The sequence below is a fragment of the Parasteatoda tepidariorum genome, chromosome 4 (genome assembly GCF_982258835.1).
Source record: "Parasteatoda tepidariorum strain Cologne lab strain chromosome 4, Ptep-v5.0, whole genome shotgun sequence".
In the NCBI taxonomy this organism is placed as follows: domain Eukaryota; kingdom Metazoa; phylum Arthropoda; class Arachnida; order Araneae; family Theridiidae; genus Parasteatoda; species Parasteatoda tepidariorum.
In genome coordinates, this window is record NC_141758.1 from 106,600,782 (window position 1) to 106,619,821 (window position 19,040).

General features: G+C 31.5%; 1 protein-coding gene across 1 annotated transcript in view; it reads left to right on the forward strand.

Moving 5' to 3' along the window:
• Window positions 1–19,040, forward strand: part of LOC107439561 (recQ-like DNA helicase Blm) — a 63,236-nt gene that overhangs the window by 40,949 nt on the left and 3,247 nt on the right. The window contains exons 16-23 of the mRNA XM_043053478.3: window positions 2,004–2,138; window positions 2,239–2,359; window positions 4,508–4,703; window positions 6,801–6,982; window positions 10,904–11,027; window positions 13,603–13,820; window positions 15,440–15,758; window positions 18,062–18,269. Of these exons, the coding sequence (XP_042909412.2) occupies window positions 2,004–2,138; window positions 2,239–2,359; window positions 4,508–4,703; window positions 6,801–6,982; window positions 10,904–11,027; window positions 13,603–13,820; window positions 15,440–15,758; window positions 18,062–18,269 (1,503 nt within the window). The remainder of the gene's footprint in view (window positions 1–2,003; window positions 2,139–2,238; window positions 2,360–4,507; window positions 4,704–6,800; window positions 6,983–10,903; window positions 11,028–13,602; window positions 13,821–15,439; window positions 15,759–18,061; window positions 18,270–19,040) is intronic.

A 19,040-nucleotide genomic window follows, 5' to 3' on the forward strand; every position in this document is an offset into this window, starting at 1 on the left:
GAAATTCTAGATACTGAACTAATATTAAATATTGAATGGTTGGAATGATATGCAAACGCATAAGAATGTTATCATTCCTATATCTATATACAATTACTCCTGATTCACTTAAGAATCTTGTCTTATTAAGCTTTTTTTATTAGTCTTGTTGTTGTTGTTGTTGTGACTTATTCTCCAAATGTCTGACGAAGTCAGGAAAGGTCCACCAGAACGTTGATCCTAAAGAAATCGAGACCCAAATGGAGGGATGAGTATATGTCCTCAATGGAAAGTCCCAAACAGTCCAGGGATGTGTTTGGGAGAAGCCTGCTCAGTGTGACATTTGGAGCAGACCTCGAAGATCCTCCTGCCTTCAAAAAACGAGAGACTTTTTGTGTGACCGCTTGCTAATCTGGAAATTGCAGTTTTAGAAGCTTTGTCACAATTGAGGGTGAATGAGGAACCTGACTCTTTGCCCGCATACCAGTGATGGCATTGAGGAATCTTCCACCCTTTTGAAATTTCAGAATTAACTATGAGTTAGTCTTGTAACATTTTTGATTGCTTTTTAATATTGACGTTCCTTATCATTAAAAGTTACTTTTTTTAATAAGTTACATGCTAGTTTTAACTCTTGAGTTTATGAAGTAAATTTTTTTTTTTTTGGGGGGGGGGGGGGTTTATTTTGTTTCATTTTAGTGTGCGGAAAGGAATCTATCTTGGGGAATTGCGAAAAAAAGGAAATAAATAAATAAAAATAATAACTTGATTTTTTTTAAACTTACTTCTATGAAAATACTTAATTTTTCATTAATTAACTATAGAATAAAATGATGTTAAATGATGTAAAGCATGCAGCACAAATCTAAGAAACGAGAAGTCATGAAATTCCTGATCAGTAAATCAGAGACATTTAATTGTTTTTTCTTTTCCTTTCTTTTCTCAAAAGAAGGAACAGATGCTAGACACGAATGACTTTAAGGTGCATATCATAAAATTCTCTCACAAAATTTACAAATCAAATCGAAACCATTTAATCAATATCACCTCTTCTGCAAGATAACTTACTGAAAGGAATGACTACTTCCATAAAAAAAATTTATAATCTCATTCTTCATTCTCGAAATTACGTTTAACCTCTACTTAAAGATAAACTTTTAAAAAATGTAGAATGTTCTGGAAGGATTTAGAGCTTATTTCAAAAAGATCAAAATCAGAAGATTAGATGAGAAAAAAGATAAGATTAAATAAATTTTAAAATTCAAATCGAAACTCAAATCAAAGTAAAAGTGCTAAAATATTAATAGATAATAAATAAAAGAGGTCGAAAGGGAAAACATGCAATGAATATCATCGCATTAGACATTTCTGATATATTAGAAGGAAGAAGTTTTGTTTGAACATTGAGTTTTCTGTTGGTAATATGTATTTGTTTTCCAAACTTTTTATATTCTGTTAATTTAGATATTACTGTAAACTATACATTTTCTGCCCTTTGGTAAAACTGTAACCATACCTGCCAAGTCTCCTGTTTTTAAACAAAGACTCCTGTATTTTACGACTATCTCCTGTTTACCTGTATATTCTCAAATTTCTCCGTATTTGTTGAAGAAATAAAAAAAAATTTGGAAATAAAATATCCACTAATGGCAAAAATACTTCTCTTATTCCTCAACAGATGGTGCTATTACCAGCATTGCAGTATGTTGAGTGCTAATGGTTTAAAAAAATCTTTAGATAAAGATTCTTATACATATTTTTTAATTCGCTAAATGTAAATGCTTATGTTATTTCCAACTTTGAATTTCTCTTTTTGACTTACATGATTAAGCATGATGTATCGAAACTTAACTCGTAGCCTAAAAAATGTTGCTAGTAAAATCTCTGTTATTTTATTTCTCCGTTATTTTATCTAATGTTGGCAGATATGTTGTAGTAACAAGATACCACACATTTTTAATATTCTTGCACTTGAGTGAAATATTAATGTAAATATTTATGCATAGCTTCTTTTTTTAACTTAGGTTTTTACAAAGTTTCAACCGGCCTAATTTGAAGTACGAAGTCAGGCAAAAAACGAAAGCTGTTGTTAAGGATATAATAGAGCTTATCAAGTCCAAATTCAAAAACATGAGTGGCATAGTATATTGTTTGTCCAGGTAAGGTTTTTTTTTTTATTTTACCTGCAATTCTCTTGTAGGAATGTATTGAAAATAAAATTTCCTTTCACTTCATTCGTCTCATAAAAATGTGTTTCAGAAACGACTGTGATGCTGTAGCTGCGGAACTGTTTAAAAGTGGAATTAAATCTGCAGCTTATCACGCTGGCATTAATAATCGAGAAGAGGTACAAGAAGCTTGGATTAATGACAAATTCAAAGTAAACTTGTTATTTTGTTCCCTGTAAAATTTATATAAAGCTATTTTACATGAATTTCCATTCTATTTAAAAACTACAGGGTTGCCACTCCATAGGGAGAACAAGGAAAACCTGGAAAATTCAGGGAATTTAAAAATCACCTAAAATAACAGGAAAAATGCAGGGAATTTTGATTTTTTCTTTAGAAACTGGGAAAATACAGGGAAATTTGTTTCTTATTTTTGCCTGTTTTTCCAGCAATTAATACTAGGAATATAATTAGCCTAATATAGCTCACACAAAAGCACAGTAATTGTTGTTTCCTCTTAATATATTGTGCATAATATAAACAGGGAATTCTTTTCCAGATTTGAGTGGCAACCCTTTAAAATTGTGCAATCAAATGTAAACATAATGTACAATTACAATTTAATGATGTCCCACAGTGGAATGATGATTGTAGAGCACCGAAGTCAAGTATAACTGGCTGCGGTCAATGAACAGGCGGGTGACCGCTTGGATCAGTCTACGAAGAGACCGAGGGTGTGCGGAATCGACCTGTGTTAAACTGTTCGACCGTAAAGTGCTCGACTTCGCCTGCAGGGCATCAAGCTACTGAAGCAGGGGTGCCAGCCCCTCTGCAGAGGACCAAAATTGTGAGAGCATGTCTTCAGATCATCCTCAAGGATGTTTCCCTGACCGTCGCCATTAGCCCATTGTGCAGCTCTAGTGTGACGTAAATAAACTACAATAACAATTTAATGATAACAAGCAATGAAAATATCAATGTTCTTTTGACTTAGTTACAAATTACCTGCTAAATTTGCATGGGAAAACAGTTGCAGATTCCCTAAACTAATTGTTTAGAAAAAGATATTTGACCTGTCCATTTTTTATTTCAATATTTATAGTGATTTGTAGCTAGTGGTGTGTTTAATGCATCTGTATGCAGGGATGAGATTCTTCCGCGGATTTCCGCTTTTTCTCAGATTTTTCCATTTTTCCCGCTAATTTCCGCTGAAATTTTTTTTTTCTCAAGTTAAAATATTTTATGAGGAATTAAATTTTCCTCGGAGCGAAATTATTGAAGTCCTCATTCCTCCCTCTGAAGTTTCTCTAAAAATCATTTCCTTGGGATAAAACTGGTTGATCTTTATACAAGGATGAGATTTTTTTCGCTTTTGTCTCTCGAATTTCAGCCTTTTTATCAAAAACTCAGATTCTTTAAAAGTTTCGTTTTTTTATTTATTTATAAATATCCCGTTTTTTTTTTTTAAAAAAATTCAGTCGTTGAAGTCAAATTATTATATTTACGATTTTCAAAGAAAAACAGAAAATTCAAACTACGTCCTAGCTGCTAATCCTTCCGCATGTTTACTTATTTCAGCTATTTTCTCCGATTTCACGCACAGAAAATAAGATTTTCCGTATTTTTTATCCGTCGGCGGGATAGCTCGTATTTTCGTAATTTAGACGTCGCTGCTTCTTGTATTCTGGAGAGAAAGCAAACAAAAAAAAGCGAAAAAAAATAGAGGTGGATTTGTGGTGAAAACATTTATTTGCTCATTCAATTAATCTTGTAAATTTTTATTTATTGTGTAAACAAGAAACAATTCAAACAAGCCTTTTAGAAATCCCAAGTCCAGACTCTGCAAATATCTCGATTTTTATTCACGCGATTTTAATATCAATAATCGATTTTCGTATTTACCTGATTTAAAAGTTGAACGTTGCGATTCTTACTCAGGCCATTTAAATATTGTACATTGCGATTCTTATTTACAAGATTTAAAAAACCAATATCGCGATTTGTATTTACGAGCTTTTAAAACCCTATGTAGCTACGCGAGCTTAAAATCCAATGTCGTGATTCGTTTTTGCGGTTGTAATATTGCGCGATTTTAAAATTATGCATCTTGATCTAAAAATTACGCATCATGATTTGTATTTTCGCATTTTTTAAGTTCGATGTAGAGTTTCATATTCACGTGATTTAAAAGCCTCATTCGGGATTTATAATCGCATGTATTACAAGTTTAAACAAAAATTTGACAAAAAAAGTGCGATTTTTATATGTATATATCTATATATATTCTTGGATTTCCTCTTTTTTACTCTCTGACTACTCTCATCCCTGTGTATGGAGATTAGTAATTGCTCCTTATTTAGGTGATATGTGCCACCATAGCATTTGGCATGGGTATTGATAAACCTGATGTGAGGTTTGTAATCCATCATTCCATACCAAAGTCTATTGAAGGATACTATCAGGAATCAGGAAGAGCAGGAAGGGATGGTGAAATATCCTGGTGTATTTTATTCTACTGTTACAAAGATATGCATCGACTTAAAAGAATGATGATGAGTATGAAATGTTTTTTATTTTTTCTGTCTTCAGCTGAAACACATTTGTTTAAGAGATTAATACATTTTGTTGTCCATCTATCTTCAACTCTTACAGGTGTTGCAACTGTTATTATTTTGTTAGATTTATATTGTGCATTTCTTAAGTTACATTAAAAAAGTTATTTTTTCTCCAAATTTCCACAGTATACGATCCAATTCTAGCAGTCGAAAGACACATTTTTAGCAGTAGCTACTTTCTCAAAAACTATTTTTGAATAACTTTCTTAACAACAATTTTACCTTAGGCCCCAGTTAGGTTTGAAATTGGCTCAATATGGATTCTATAAGGACATGCACCGAGGGACCAATAATTGGGATGTCTAGATTTAATATTTGTCCTAGAGTGGTCTATAATAGGGCTTTACATTGGCCAATATAGAACCTGCATTGGCTAAATAATGGACAAGGTGCGTAGCGTTTTTAAAAAGTGCTTAATTTTCCCTTTTCGAAAATGAGATTTTTTTTTCTTTATCGTGTCAATTTTCGCCACGTATTATGAAAAAGCGTGCTTTTCACATTGTTCTATTCAACATTTTCACAATTTTTTCAATCACAACCCATTTCGGCCTACTGTCAGCCCATAGAGTATGAAAGCTCCAATCATTTTACACGTTTGATGAAATACTTGCGCGTCTACTGAGCTGGCTTCAGTGAGATTATTGCACTCTCATGTGCAACTCTGCTGTATTTTGTAAGATATTCTCAATTTAGGCTTCAATTTCCACCCTCTGATATCAAACTAAAAAACCTCTTGATCATTTTATAATGGCTAATAGAACCAAGAAAAGAGTTCTTTGTCGGAAACTGGTTATTTTATCATGATCATGTAAAGTCTTCGAAAATTATTCTGTATTTTGTTAATGTATATAGTGCTTAAAAATATTTTTTGAGTGCTTAAAAAGTACTTAAAGGGTGCTTATTAATTGTTGAAAGATGTGGCTACGCACCCTGATATGTATATATAAAGTATTGGGTGAATTTGACAATTCTATGTAGGACTGATATTGGTTGTAAAGTGGCTGTAAAATACCCGGTGAATCGGAAAGTTCTATATAGCCAATATCAGAAAATAAAGGTCCTTTGGACCCTTAATGAGCCAAGATTCATGAATATAGGCCCAAGTTATTTAGCTGCTAGGATTTAAACAAAATTTTTAAAAATTTTGACATTGTTAAGCATTTTTAAAACAGCGTTAAACTTTACCAGCTTAAATTCTAAAATGAAAAATTTTAAGAAATGGGCATTATTTTCGGAATATTATGAAATATTCTTCATAATTCCATATTTATTTTTTAAACACTACTATAAATTGAACATGAGGCGCATTTTAAACGAAACAAAAAGTGATAATCTGCAAACGATTTTTTAATCGCCATTAATTATACTTGCATATCTGCCAAGTCTCCTAGTTTTATAATGAAGGCTCCTGTATTTTACGACTATCTCCTATTTACCCATATCTTCTCAAATTTCTCTGTATTTGTTGAAATTAAAAACATAAAAAAAATTTGGGGATGAAATATCTGCAGATGGCAAAAATACTTCTCTTATTCCTCAACAGATGGTGCTATGGTCATTGCTGCAGTATGTTGAGTGTTAATAGTTTAAAAAATTATAAATAATGTTTTTAAAAAAATCTTCTTTAGATACAGATTCATATACATATTTTTTACTACACTAAATGTAAGTGCTTATATTATTTCCAATTTCGAATTTTTCTTTTTGACTTACATGATTATGCATTATTAGCCTAAAAAATGCCGCTAGTAAAAGCTCTGTTATTTTATTCCTAAAAGGTCAGCAGGTATGTATTTAGTGGCATCTGATAATTTTGTTCTATTTGAGAAACTCGAATGAATCGCACTTTAAAATTATCTTCAAAATGCTGTCAATTTTCATAAAAATTAAATATGGCCAATGTGCTTATTTTTTGAAAAATATTTCCCACTATTCTTATTCTTTTAAATACTTAATGTCTTAGTTTTTGTGTTGCAAAAAAGTCTAGAATATACCCGAAAAAATAATTATTTCCTGAAAATTAAATTTATTTTTTCAGAGGATGTTGATAATAAACACTCTTGGGCAACACATTTTGACAATCTCTTTCGAATGGTCCACTACTGTGAGAACAAGACTGATTGTCGGAGAGTTTGGATGCTGGCATATTTTGGTGAAATATTTGAGAGGCAGCTGTGCCTTAATGATCCCAGGACATCATGTGATAACTGTTTCTCTAAGGTTTCTTTTACTTTCTTTTTTCTCTCTCACTTTAAGCAGAGGCTTATTCATCTTTTTTTTCCTTCTTAAGCAGTAGGAGACTGTCCAAGAACTGTTATGAAAAACGAGATTCATAAGAAAAATTAGAGGAAAACTTAATTTTAATTGTGACTGAATTTGCCACCCTGCCCATTTACGGGATTTCACTTTTCCGTTTTCAATGGTAATTTATGATGGCAACATAAAATATATCAGATTTTTTTCCTAGTCCGGCGATCATTAAGTGTAACTTCAATATGCTATTATTCTTAAGTTATTGTTTTTGGTTTCTGAAATTCAGAAGATGCTCGATGGCTGAGTGGTAGTGCTTCACGCTCCCCTGCCACAGGTCCTGGGTTCGATCCTCGGGCTGGGCAAGGTTGACTCAGCCTTTCATCCCTTCAGTGGGTCAATAAATGAGTACCAAGCATGCTTGGGAACGAAACACTGAGGTTTTTGCTTTAGGCTGACCACCTAACTGGAACATCTGCTCCTGCAATCCAAAGCCCAAAGTAAAAAAAAATTTGATGGGCCTTGGCTTTCTATGGGCTGTCGTGCCACTGAGCTTTGTTTAGAAGTTCTGATTGTCAATTAAACTTGAGAGTATTAACATGTTAGGCTTTTTTCTTCTTTTTTTAAAATCCATTTTTGTTTCTTAATTTTAACTTTTGTTATCCTTGATTTTTTTTTTATGACTGATTGTTTTGTTATTTAGAATAATGCGTTAATTTTTAGGAACAAAACGTTTTTTTTATTATCGTCTGCTATGTTTATTTATTTAATATCAATTCAAGAGAGAAACAATATTTTTAATTGAATGATTTCCGATTCTTCAAATTTGCAGTGTCATTTGCAAGTTTTGCCAGATGTGAAAACACATCTGCTATCGATAAAAATCATCTGTTTCTATGATATGTTTTTTTGTTTAGTAAAAGAAATAAAAAGATAGATAATATATAAATATACAATTATTTATTATTAGTAGCTGACTGTTATTTCATGAAGCATATTGCAGCTTTCTCTTCTTACTAGTACAGTACAGAACCCGTTATCCGGAAATCAGAAAACCGGAACGAAATTCGATAAATTTTCGCGCCATTTAAAAAAAATTTTTTTCCCCATAAGATTTTAGGATTTTTTTTTTCTTTTTTGAAAGATGTTTACCTTACTATCATTTTGGAAATAATCATAGTGTATTCCTTCTTCGTTTTTTCTTCTTTTTAAGATTATTTCCAAAAAAACTTTTTTTTGTTGGGTTTAACAATAAAAAAACGGCTTTTTGTAGCGATTCAGAAAACCAGAAAAATCAGTTATCCGGAATAGCGATGGTCCAGATCGTTCCGGATAATGGGTTCCCTACTGTATTACATTTCTAATTCCTCTACAATTAAAGTTTTTTTTCGCTATAAATTACATACTGAATAAATTAGTTCATATTTCTGAGTTTTGAGATTAAAGATCTTTCTTTAATTCAGTTGATCTCGTTATATCCTACCTTGTCCCGAGTTTTAATATTTTTATTACAGCTTTTAACTATCGCTTCAGTTTTATAATTTTTAAGTATTGTTTTTATTTAATTTGACTCTAAAGTTTTCTTTTGTCATTTTTTTTTTTCTCTTTGTAATAGCATTCAATATATTGCATTTTTTTTATCATTAATTTTGTTTTATATTAAGTTAATTTGGTGGTTTTAATAAATCATTAGTTTATTGTAATTTGGCTTAACTCTTTAATGAAATGAATAACATCAATTAACTTATATATTTGTTCGTTTCTTTTTATATTGGTTGGTACTTATCATTAAAATAAGTTTTTTTTATTAATTTCTTGATTTTGCCATCATAATTTCTATCTATTCATCCCTCTTTTTTATGATTCTTTTTTTTTTAAATAGAAAATCTTAAAGTGTTGCATTTTTTAAGTTTTTCTTTTCTTTTTTTTTTTCGTTTCTTCCCCATTTCTTCTTAAAAACGTTCATCAGTTGATAATGATTTAATTTAAATTAATACAGATTATTTGCATAATATTTTTAATAATTAAGTATTTTTTTAAATTTATTGTAGAATGATTTAGTTGTCGAAAAGTTATTTTATAAATTAATAAGTTCTATTTTGATTTTAGTTTGTTTTCTTGCAGCTTTGTTTTATATTTGAGGATTATTTAATTAATAGCAAGGGATTATTAATAGGATTTTATAATTTATTTATTTTTGCTTGGTGTGAATCAAAAGAATTGCTTTTTAGTTATAACTTCTTTTTGACTTAATTTAATAAATATGGATTAATTTTAAGTAAATATGAATGGTTTGTAGGACGGTTTGATAATTGGTGTTAGAAAAGTTTTTTTTTTTTAAATTAGTATCGATCAATTAAATTTTGCAATCTTATTGATGTTAATAGATTGGATTTTAATTGTTTATTGTGTTTTTGTTTTTAAAAATGTTCAATTAATGTTATGTCGATTAAATACAATCTAACTTCAATTATACATAGATTATTTATATATTTTTATTATTATTTATTTTTCTCTGCGAAAACTTTGTCGTTATAAAAAATTAAATTTTATATTTTTTATTGCCTATTAAGTTTCTTTAAGTCACGTTTATAATACGAACAATTTCTAATCAGAGTAGACATTATTGAAATCCAGGGATTTTTTAAATAAGAAGGATTTATTAATGCAGTGAACAGTCTAAACATGTCATCTAAAACAGTGAAAATATCCACCCTCCACTTAAGCATATGGCGGTTGACCTTGTATAGCCCACTTCTGGTCCTTACACAAGTTGAGGAAGCCAACTGTGGCTGCGCAGCGAACCGAATAATTGGTGTCACATTTCCTAGGATGCCAGATATGAACCTGTTTCTTCCCAGAATAACGTTTTTGCTACATATAATTGAGCTGGATCTGAGCTGCCACAGTTTTAAGACTTTCTCCCACATAAAAGTAATATATAATTAATTAACAGAAAAATTAAAATAAAATTATCTGTTATTCCACATTTCATTGAATTTAAAATGGAAAAGTAAAATTCATTGCTCTTTATTCATATTTCATACTGTTTGATAATTTTATTGAAGTTTTTTGCCCATTAATTAAACACAGATATTATTTATGCAACATAATTTTGCAGCATTATTTATCCTTTAAAATAGCTGATCATAGTTGCAATTTTAATTGACTTGTATATTCATTTTAGATTTTTTTAAAAATGTAATATTTCAAGGTATTTAGGTCACTTGCTGCAGAATATGTAAGAATACTTACCATCTGTTATAAATATTCATTGAAATATAATCTGTGAACTTTTTGATTAATTTCTATTTTAATAGAAAACAACTCTACTTTCAACTTTTAGTGTTAAAAGGATTTTTTTTTTCTTTTTTTTTCTTTTGCAATTAAAAAAACTATATTTAGCGATTTTTTTTCTTCTTTTATGTAATAAAAAAACTTACATGTTTTGATAGAGAAAAGACCAAGAAAATAATTTACCGAATTCTAATTAAATTGTGATGGCTTTTGATTGCATCACTTACAGAGGCCTTTTTGGGCAATTTAAGTATTTAATAGTTATATAGATAAACGTTTGAGGAAAAAAACAAATAGATATTCGGTTTCAGGAGAAAATTTCTAATAAATAAAGAGATGCTGTAATTGTCCATTGTTAAGTTTACCAAAATCACGCAGTTATCAAAACTTTGCAAATTTTTAATTTTGAAAATTAAAAATGTAGAATATAAAGCTTTTTTTTTTCTTTTCGTGTTAGAATTCACAATTCTAAACACTCTGTAACCTACAAAATTTTAATCTTTTTTTTTTATTCCTATGGAATGAATTGTTCTATGAATGTAAATTTTGATTTAAATGATTCAGAATTTCTACATGACTATGAATTATTTTCAGGAAATATTTGAGATGCGTGACATGACCGCTGATGCCAAACTCATTATACAGTGTGTGGCTGCTATAGTTGATCACAAAAGTAGAAAAAATTTTACTATGCCATACTTTGTGGACATTTACAAAGGTAAATTTCTCTTTTAAATTGTAAAATAATATTTAGTTTTGAGGTTGATGACATGATTATTATTTAACAAGTGTTCTAGGATGTGTAAAATATTAGAACCAATACTGGGGTCTGTCTACCGTTTAGCGCAGGATTTGTTGATTTAAATATTCTTATCCTGATATATATTCTTCGGATGTCATTGAGTCAGAAATCTGCTAGTCTCAAAAGCTATTTAAACTGGTGTTAACATTTTATTTAATAAATGTCGTTGAACAGCTGACCCAATTTAGGGTTTACGACTACCAACGTTCATCTGCGTAACCTAATAGTTTTGAACCCGGTCCAGAAGACAAGGGAACTCCTGGATCAAGTGTTGGGAGAAATTCGTGTTCATGGAGAACTTTTTGGTGGAACTAACCCGCATTTGCGCTACATGGGGAGGAAAACCTCCCACAGTTAGCCTAACGGCAAAGGGACTCTTAGCCATGATACGCCTACCACTGAAGATATTTTATGTCGACACTGTGGTCAGTGTGAGCCGGATGCGGAATTCAAATCGATCAGCTGTCGCTGGGATTCGAACCCAATTCCCCTCATCAGGAGGTGAGCACTCTATCCCATACCTGCCAACTTTTACGCATTTGGCGTAAAATTTTATTTTTATATTTAAAGTGGTAGTAAATACATATTTTCTTTACTTTAATAAACTTAATTTTTAAATGATTTTGATCACCACTATTCTTAAAAAAATTAGGCATATATATTAATATGTGTTACTCCCATGGTCGTCATCTTAAGCTTTTTCAAATACAACGTATTTCTTTGCTTAAAATTGAAATTTTAATTCCATTTCAATACCACTGGGAAAAATCATAATGGAAGGGATTAAAAGTTGGCAGGTATGCTATCCCCTTAGTCACCACGGATCTGGTAATAACATCATAAGAATACCAATTTTGACGAAGCCGTTAAAACAAGACTATTCGTATGGGAGAGCCACGTCGCTCAGGGGATAGAGTGTTGACCTTCCAATGAGGTGAATCGGGTTCACATCCCAGCGATGACTAGTCGATATGAATTCTGCATCTGGCTTGCACCGGCCACAGTGCTCATGCGAAATATCCTCATTGGTAGAGGGATCAGGGGTTAGAGTCCCCTTACCATCCAGCTAACTGTTGGAGGTTCTCGTGGTCTTCCTCTCCATGTAACGCAAATGCGGGTTGGCTCTATCAAAAAGTTTTCCACAAAGGCAAATTTCTCTCAATACTTGATCCATGACCCTTATCTTCTGGGTTGGGTTCAAAATTACATGGCTATGCAGTTGAACATTTGTAGTCGTGAACTCAAAAAATTGAGTCAGCTGTTCAACGATGGTTTTTAAATAAAATAGACATATGAGAAGATGAATGATGGATCGAGGCTTGATGTGTCTTTTCTTGATATTGAGCAATAGTAGTTTATAAACAATTTTATGAACAATATTTGTTCATAAAAATTTTTTGTAATCATTTGTTGTAAATATTTGTTTTAAAACTTTTAGAAAGCAAGTGGTGTGCTGTATTCTGTTTATGCAATGATGCTTTTGAATATTTCAATTTCTTTTTAAAAATAATAAACTATAACTGAATTAAAGTGCAGAAGCAAGGAAAATTAGTTTTTAAAAACTAATCGTGACTTGCTTTTATTGTTTATACTGAAGATACACGATCTCTAATTCAGTGTCTTTCAATCAAAAAGTAATTGAAAGAAACTAAATCACTATATTGCAAGATATTTTATTGCTGTTTTTTTTTACCAATTACAATAAAAATTGAAATTATAACCTAAGAATTTGTAAATGTAATGGTACTAATTCTAGATGACATTCTTTCAGCACTTCTGTTTTTCGAAAGAAACTATTCTTTCCTCAAAGCATGTCAAATTTTTTAAAAAAAAAAGTGCTTCATAGATGAAATGCTCCATATAAATAAACTACATACAGAAATGAAAAATTGCAATATTTTTTTCACCATAAAGTTAAAAAACTACCATATTTAAATTTTATTGAAAATTACAAAGCGTTCAAAATTTTAAAAAAATTGTCGATTGATATAAAACTTATTCCATTGGGACCCTCAATAGCTAAACTTTTTTTTGCGCCCCTCTTTCAAAAAAAATATATGCACTGCTTGTAAATATAATGTTTTTATATATTTGTTAATTTAAACTTCTTTAGCAATATTCATACAATATCAGGGAGTACTAATTTAACCGTGTGAGTTGAAAAACAGGTTATGCCTTTTCATAGTTAATTTGTCTTAATTTATAATCAATTATTTTCCTTAACCTAGTTTTTTTAAATATAAATGAGTACCAAACATGCTTGGGAACTAAGCACTGGGGGTTCCTCGCTTGACTGACCATCTAACCGGAACATCTGCTCCTGCACCCCAGAGCCCAAGGTCAAGAAAACTGAGATGGGGACAATAGGCCTTGGCCCTCTGTGGGCTGTCGAGCAACTGAGTTTAGTTTTAGTTTTTTTTCCCCCTTCTTAATCTCTTTTGTTTTCTATGTTCTTTGCATGCAAGGTTTAACACATATCTTAAATCCTTAGGTGCAAAACCTCAGAAAATCGTAGCTGCTGGTCATGATAAGTTAGAACTTCATGGCAAGGGGAAGTATTTAAATCGCTCTGATGCTGAAAGGCTGTTTCGCAAAATGGTGCTCGATCAATACCTGCAGGAAGAATTATTCATCAACGCAATGGATCTTGCTATTAGTTACCTTTATCTGGGTAAAAAAGCCAGAGACTTGATAGCTGGAAATGGAAAGGTAAGTTATTCGTTTATTTTAGATTTGTGTTCAGCTCTTTATCAAAGGCATTCTCTGTCACAAAATTTATTGAAATTTTTGAATCTGTGGAATTTTTTGCTGATTCACAAAAAGTGTTTATTGAAATTTTAATCAAACAGATGTGCCACTTTTCCTTTGATCTGCACAACTCCACTTTTTTCATCTGGTTTCCACCACAAACTTCGTGGTGCGTGCGGTGTTTTAAAGGTGCTTAATTTTCCCTGTGAGGAGAGTAGAATTTGACCATGTCAACCGTCTTCTATGAAAAGATACCCCACCATAGAATCGAGTGTCTTATATACTAGTGAAGTGGAATTGTATTTTTGTAGTGGTAGATACACTACAGTACTCCCCCAACAGAATTTCATCTGTGATAGAATTCGATGAACCGATACCACTAGTTGATTCATTGCTGCTTTGTGAGAACCTGGGAGAGCTGTATTAAGATCACCATGCTTTCGAGTGCTGATCGTGAGAGCTGTATTAAGTTCACTGTCGCTCCTGTGTTGCATTTAGCAGTCGAGTGTATGTCTTATTCTTTGTGTGTGGTCGTAGCAATGGCGCTAGGAGGTAGATAATGACTCTATCACAAATAGCAAGTCAACTGTTCAATGTGGCTCATCCATCGAAGTAGGCATGTTCACATTGAAGTGGGCGTTACTGTCAAGATAGGCGTGTTCATATCGAAATGGGAGTTTCTGTCAAGGTGTGCATGATATACATGCAAGGTATACATCACGTTCGAAGGTCACCAATGGGGGAATAGTAGTTATCAACCTTCATCTATGAAAAGGTACGCCACCATAGAATCGAGTTCTTATATACCAGTGAATTGGAATTGTATTTTTGCAGTGGTAAATGCACTACATTCCCTTGTCCTAAATGAGATATTTTTTTCTTTTATCATGTTGATTTTCGCCAAATACTATGCAAAAAGCTTGGTTTTTACATCGTTCTATTCAACATTTTTACTATCCATTTGGGCTTATTGTCAGTTAGTAGTGTATAAAAGCGCTGATCATTTTTCACATTTCGTAAATCATCTCGTAAAAAAATATAATTAAAAATTGTAAAATCCGTGAAAGGAAACAAAACCATTTTTCCCCCCAAATAAGAATTTAAAAAAACACCATGAGCATTTCTATCCCTATGATGCGTGAAAAAGGCATCTTCTGAATATAACTGTGGAGGCAAAAAATATTTAAAATATTTCTGCAGAAAAGAAATTTTTTTCAATATTCTTTATTTTTTCATTCTTCTCAAATAAACGATAATTTATTTCCCCTCCGATGCGCAAAAAAGGCATCTTTTAATTATAATTTTAGAGAGAAAAAAATTCCCGTAAAATTTTTGCAGAAGGGAAAACCAAACTTTTTACTTTCTAAGGAAAATTCTTTCTGCAAGAACTCCGTAACTTTCTGCGACAATGTTGCTGCGATTCTGCCACAGGGTTTTTTATGACTATAAAAAAACTGCAAAGATGATAGGAAAAATAATGAAATGAGGAATGTGTTTACGGAACTCAATAAAAAGTAGTGTTTCAATAAATAAAAAGATTCAAAGTTACATTTTAATAGACTTATTATTTACTGTTTTAGATTGTTATGCCTTTCCTGAAAGGAACCAAACATAAAAACCCTACAGTTGCTGCTGCAATTCCTGTTGAGGACAAGGAAATCCTACAACTGATTGAGTCCTGCTACAATGAACTGATTGAAGTGAGCAAGGCAATCGCATCTGAAAGAAACCTACATTACACCAATGTCGTTAACGTGGAGGCATTGAGGAAAATGTCGAGAGAAATGCCCATGACGGAGGAGGACATGCTGCTCATCCCACACATTACACGTGCTGTTTATGAGAAATATGGCAAAAGATTTCTTGAAGTCACAACCAGATATGCTGCTGAAAGATGTGGTATGCTTTTTTCTTTCTATATCAGGGCTGCCACAGGCAACTTTTTTTGCTTGGAAAGGCTAAAAAAGCAACTATTTTCAGGAAAAGGAGACTATTAGGAGACTTTTCTGTACTCCTAGCGATGTTTTTTTTAGCATAAATTGGGTTCAAAATCTACGACCCACGATAGCTTTTGAACACACTGATTTTTTTTTCTTAAAAAATAAGAAAATTTTGAATTGCTAATTTGAGTCTTCACTTTTTAATTCGTTCAATCTGCAGATTCCTTTTTCAGTCTATTTCGTTTCTCGGTCGCCTTTTCAATGGATGTTGCTTCAAAATTAGCATGATTTTTGAAGAAAAAAAAAATAATAATAATACGATATTACAATGCGTAAATTTCGAATTTGAGTATTCACTTTTGACAATATATGTGTGTGTATATTTATATTTCCTAGACAAATTATTGATAAAAGGGAAAATTGTGCTAGAGCATTAACGTTTATATAAAAATAATCACATTTGCCACCTACTTGACTAAATGGATCTTGGTATGTGACAATTAAGTCATTAACATTTTAGTCATATTTTTGATGAATTTTCGTTCCTATTTAGGCAACTATTTTCATGCTTTAGGCTACTAAAAGCAACTATTTCGTCCATTTTCTCTCTCTGTGGCAACCCCGTTATTTTTATAACAGTTACAGTGGATTCTTCCTGCTACAAAGTCCAAGTGACTTCTTTATAAAGAAATTTTTAACCAAAGCGTTAAATTACACCCTAAGTCTTTTCCGTGTAGCAAAGTGCCCACTGGCATATTTTTCAGAAGTTTGTCTTTTGAATTTTTGAAATATTTTAAACGTTTTTTTTTCTTTATTTTTTAAACGAGATGTAATTTCTGTGCATCTGATTCGCCCTCACTCAGATATGGAAATTAAAAAAATTGCAGTTGCTGTTCCGAAGGACCTGTTACTAATATGTAATACTAGTCTGTGCACTTTTTTGCAAGGTAGTTCTTCTATCACAATTAGAATTTTTATTTGTTTTTTTTTTTAAAATTGATATATTTAATTTAAATTAAAAATTACAAAACATAGAATGTGTTATGTCATAATTATGAGGAAATATTTAATTTTGCGACGAAAACATAAACCAAAACAAGAAACTGAAAACAAAATTTTAAAAGAGAAACAGCATGCCCTTTCTCATTATTTGCAGGTCATGGGAACTACTGGTAATTCCTTTTTCGTGGTCTGATTTGAATTTTCAAGATTTCGGAGCAACGGGTCTTCACCATTAATTTTAAGCTCTGCTTATGTGTGCTTGTTTCTGGATTATTCATTTCAGTGATAATTAGTGAATTCAATAATGAGGCCGATTCAATCACTCTTTTCAAAATATCATTCTTTATTCTACATGTACTAGAAGTTCACTTTTAAATTATCAAAATTTAATCTAACAAGGTTAGCGCTGTTGTCATACTAATACCACTCTGCAATGGATTCTCCTTCATCCTCACCTGCTGAGTCCTTTATTCTCCCCCTTCCAAAAAATTATTTAAATTTTGAATTTTAAAAAGATTTTACAATAAAATAGATAATTCAGTATTTGCTTTAATCAGCAATCACGCATCATACCAAAATTTGTTATCTCCTAATCCAAAATTGGAGGTCAACTTATATACCAGGATGTATGGTATATATCAATAATTAGTAAAAATAAATTAAGAGTAACTCATGCTGCATAGCGTTACTTAAAAAGTGCCCTTAAGCCTTTAAAAGCCCTTAAAGGTGCTTTTTTTCACGGGGTGTTCTTAAAAAGTGCTTAATTTTCCCTTTCCGAAAATGAGATTTTTTTCTTTATCAAGTCGATTTTCGCTGCGTATTATGCAAAAGTGTGATTTTTCTGTTCTGTTCAACGTTTTCATAATTGATGCAACCACAATCCATTTTCGCTTGCCGTCAGGCTGTAACGTATGATAGTGCCAATCATGTTACATGTTTGATTAAATACTTGAGAGTGACTACTAAGCTGCTTTCGGTGAGATTCTTACACTCTCATGGGCAACTCTGCCGCATTTTACTAAATATTCTCAATTCCGGGGTTCATTTTCCACCCTCTACAATCAAACAGAAAAATCTCTCCATCTTTTTATGGTGGCTAATATAATCAAGAAAAGAGTTTTTTGTCAGAAACTAGTTATTTTATCATGATCATGTAAAGCCGTCATTTCGTTAATGTATATAGTGCTTTAAAATATTTTTTTAAGTGCTTATGAAGTACTTTACAGGTGCCTGTTAACTGATTTAAGGTTTTGTTTTCAGTAATTGATGCAGAAAAGGCAGATAACGATATGATGTCTGCTATGACTGAGGATATCGATAATTGGTCAGACGCAGAGCCACCACCTCAAGGATTTAAAAAAAGAGGACAAAAACGGAAGCAATCTGCAAAAGCCACTCAAAATAAAAAACAGAAAAGTTATTTCCGGAAGAAAAAATATGCTAAAGGAAAGGCTAAAAATCATTTTAGGTACTTAATAATGTTTTATTTATTAATGTTTAAATTGTGGGGGGAGAAGGTAAGATTACACCAAATTGATATACACCATTCAAGAATTTTTTTTTTTTTCCTTTTACTTTAAATTTTTATTTTACTATACTTTTAGGTGAGATAAAAAGGTTCATGGATGAATGTTTTATTAAAAATGAAAACTCTATTAATGTTTAAATAGTGCACTACCTCCACAATACATACTATGACTATTTTTTTTTTTAGAAAAAAGAAACAATTTAGAACAAAACTATGAAAGAAAAATGGGGCCTCTGAGCTCAGTCAGTTTTTGGTTTAACCCCTGACTACAGAAAGGCTGCAGCATGGCAGTGTATTCGCTTATCAAGTACTGATTGTATCTTTAAAATCTGTTTGGTTTTTATTGAAATTCTTACATTTTTATGTAATTTGTTTAGTTAAAAAACAATTTTAATTTTAGCTGCTTATAGCACTTCTCCATTTTGACTTGTTTTACTTAAATTCTGGTCTTCATTTTTGTTTAATTCAATATTAGATTAAAAAAGTAAGTGTTCTTTAGATATATAAAACGTGTTTTGCAGCAAATCAGCTTTTAGAACAATGGCTATGTACAAATTCAGGGTTCCTACACGGTCAGGAAAACCTGCAAAAGTCAGGATTTTTCTTACATATTCATAAAGTCAGGATTTTTTTTACATGTTCATAAAGTTAGGAAAATAAAAAAAACTACAGTTCATTCAAAGCTTGACAGGCAAAAATAAAGTTTCAAGG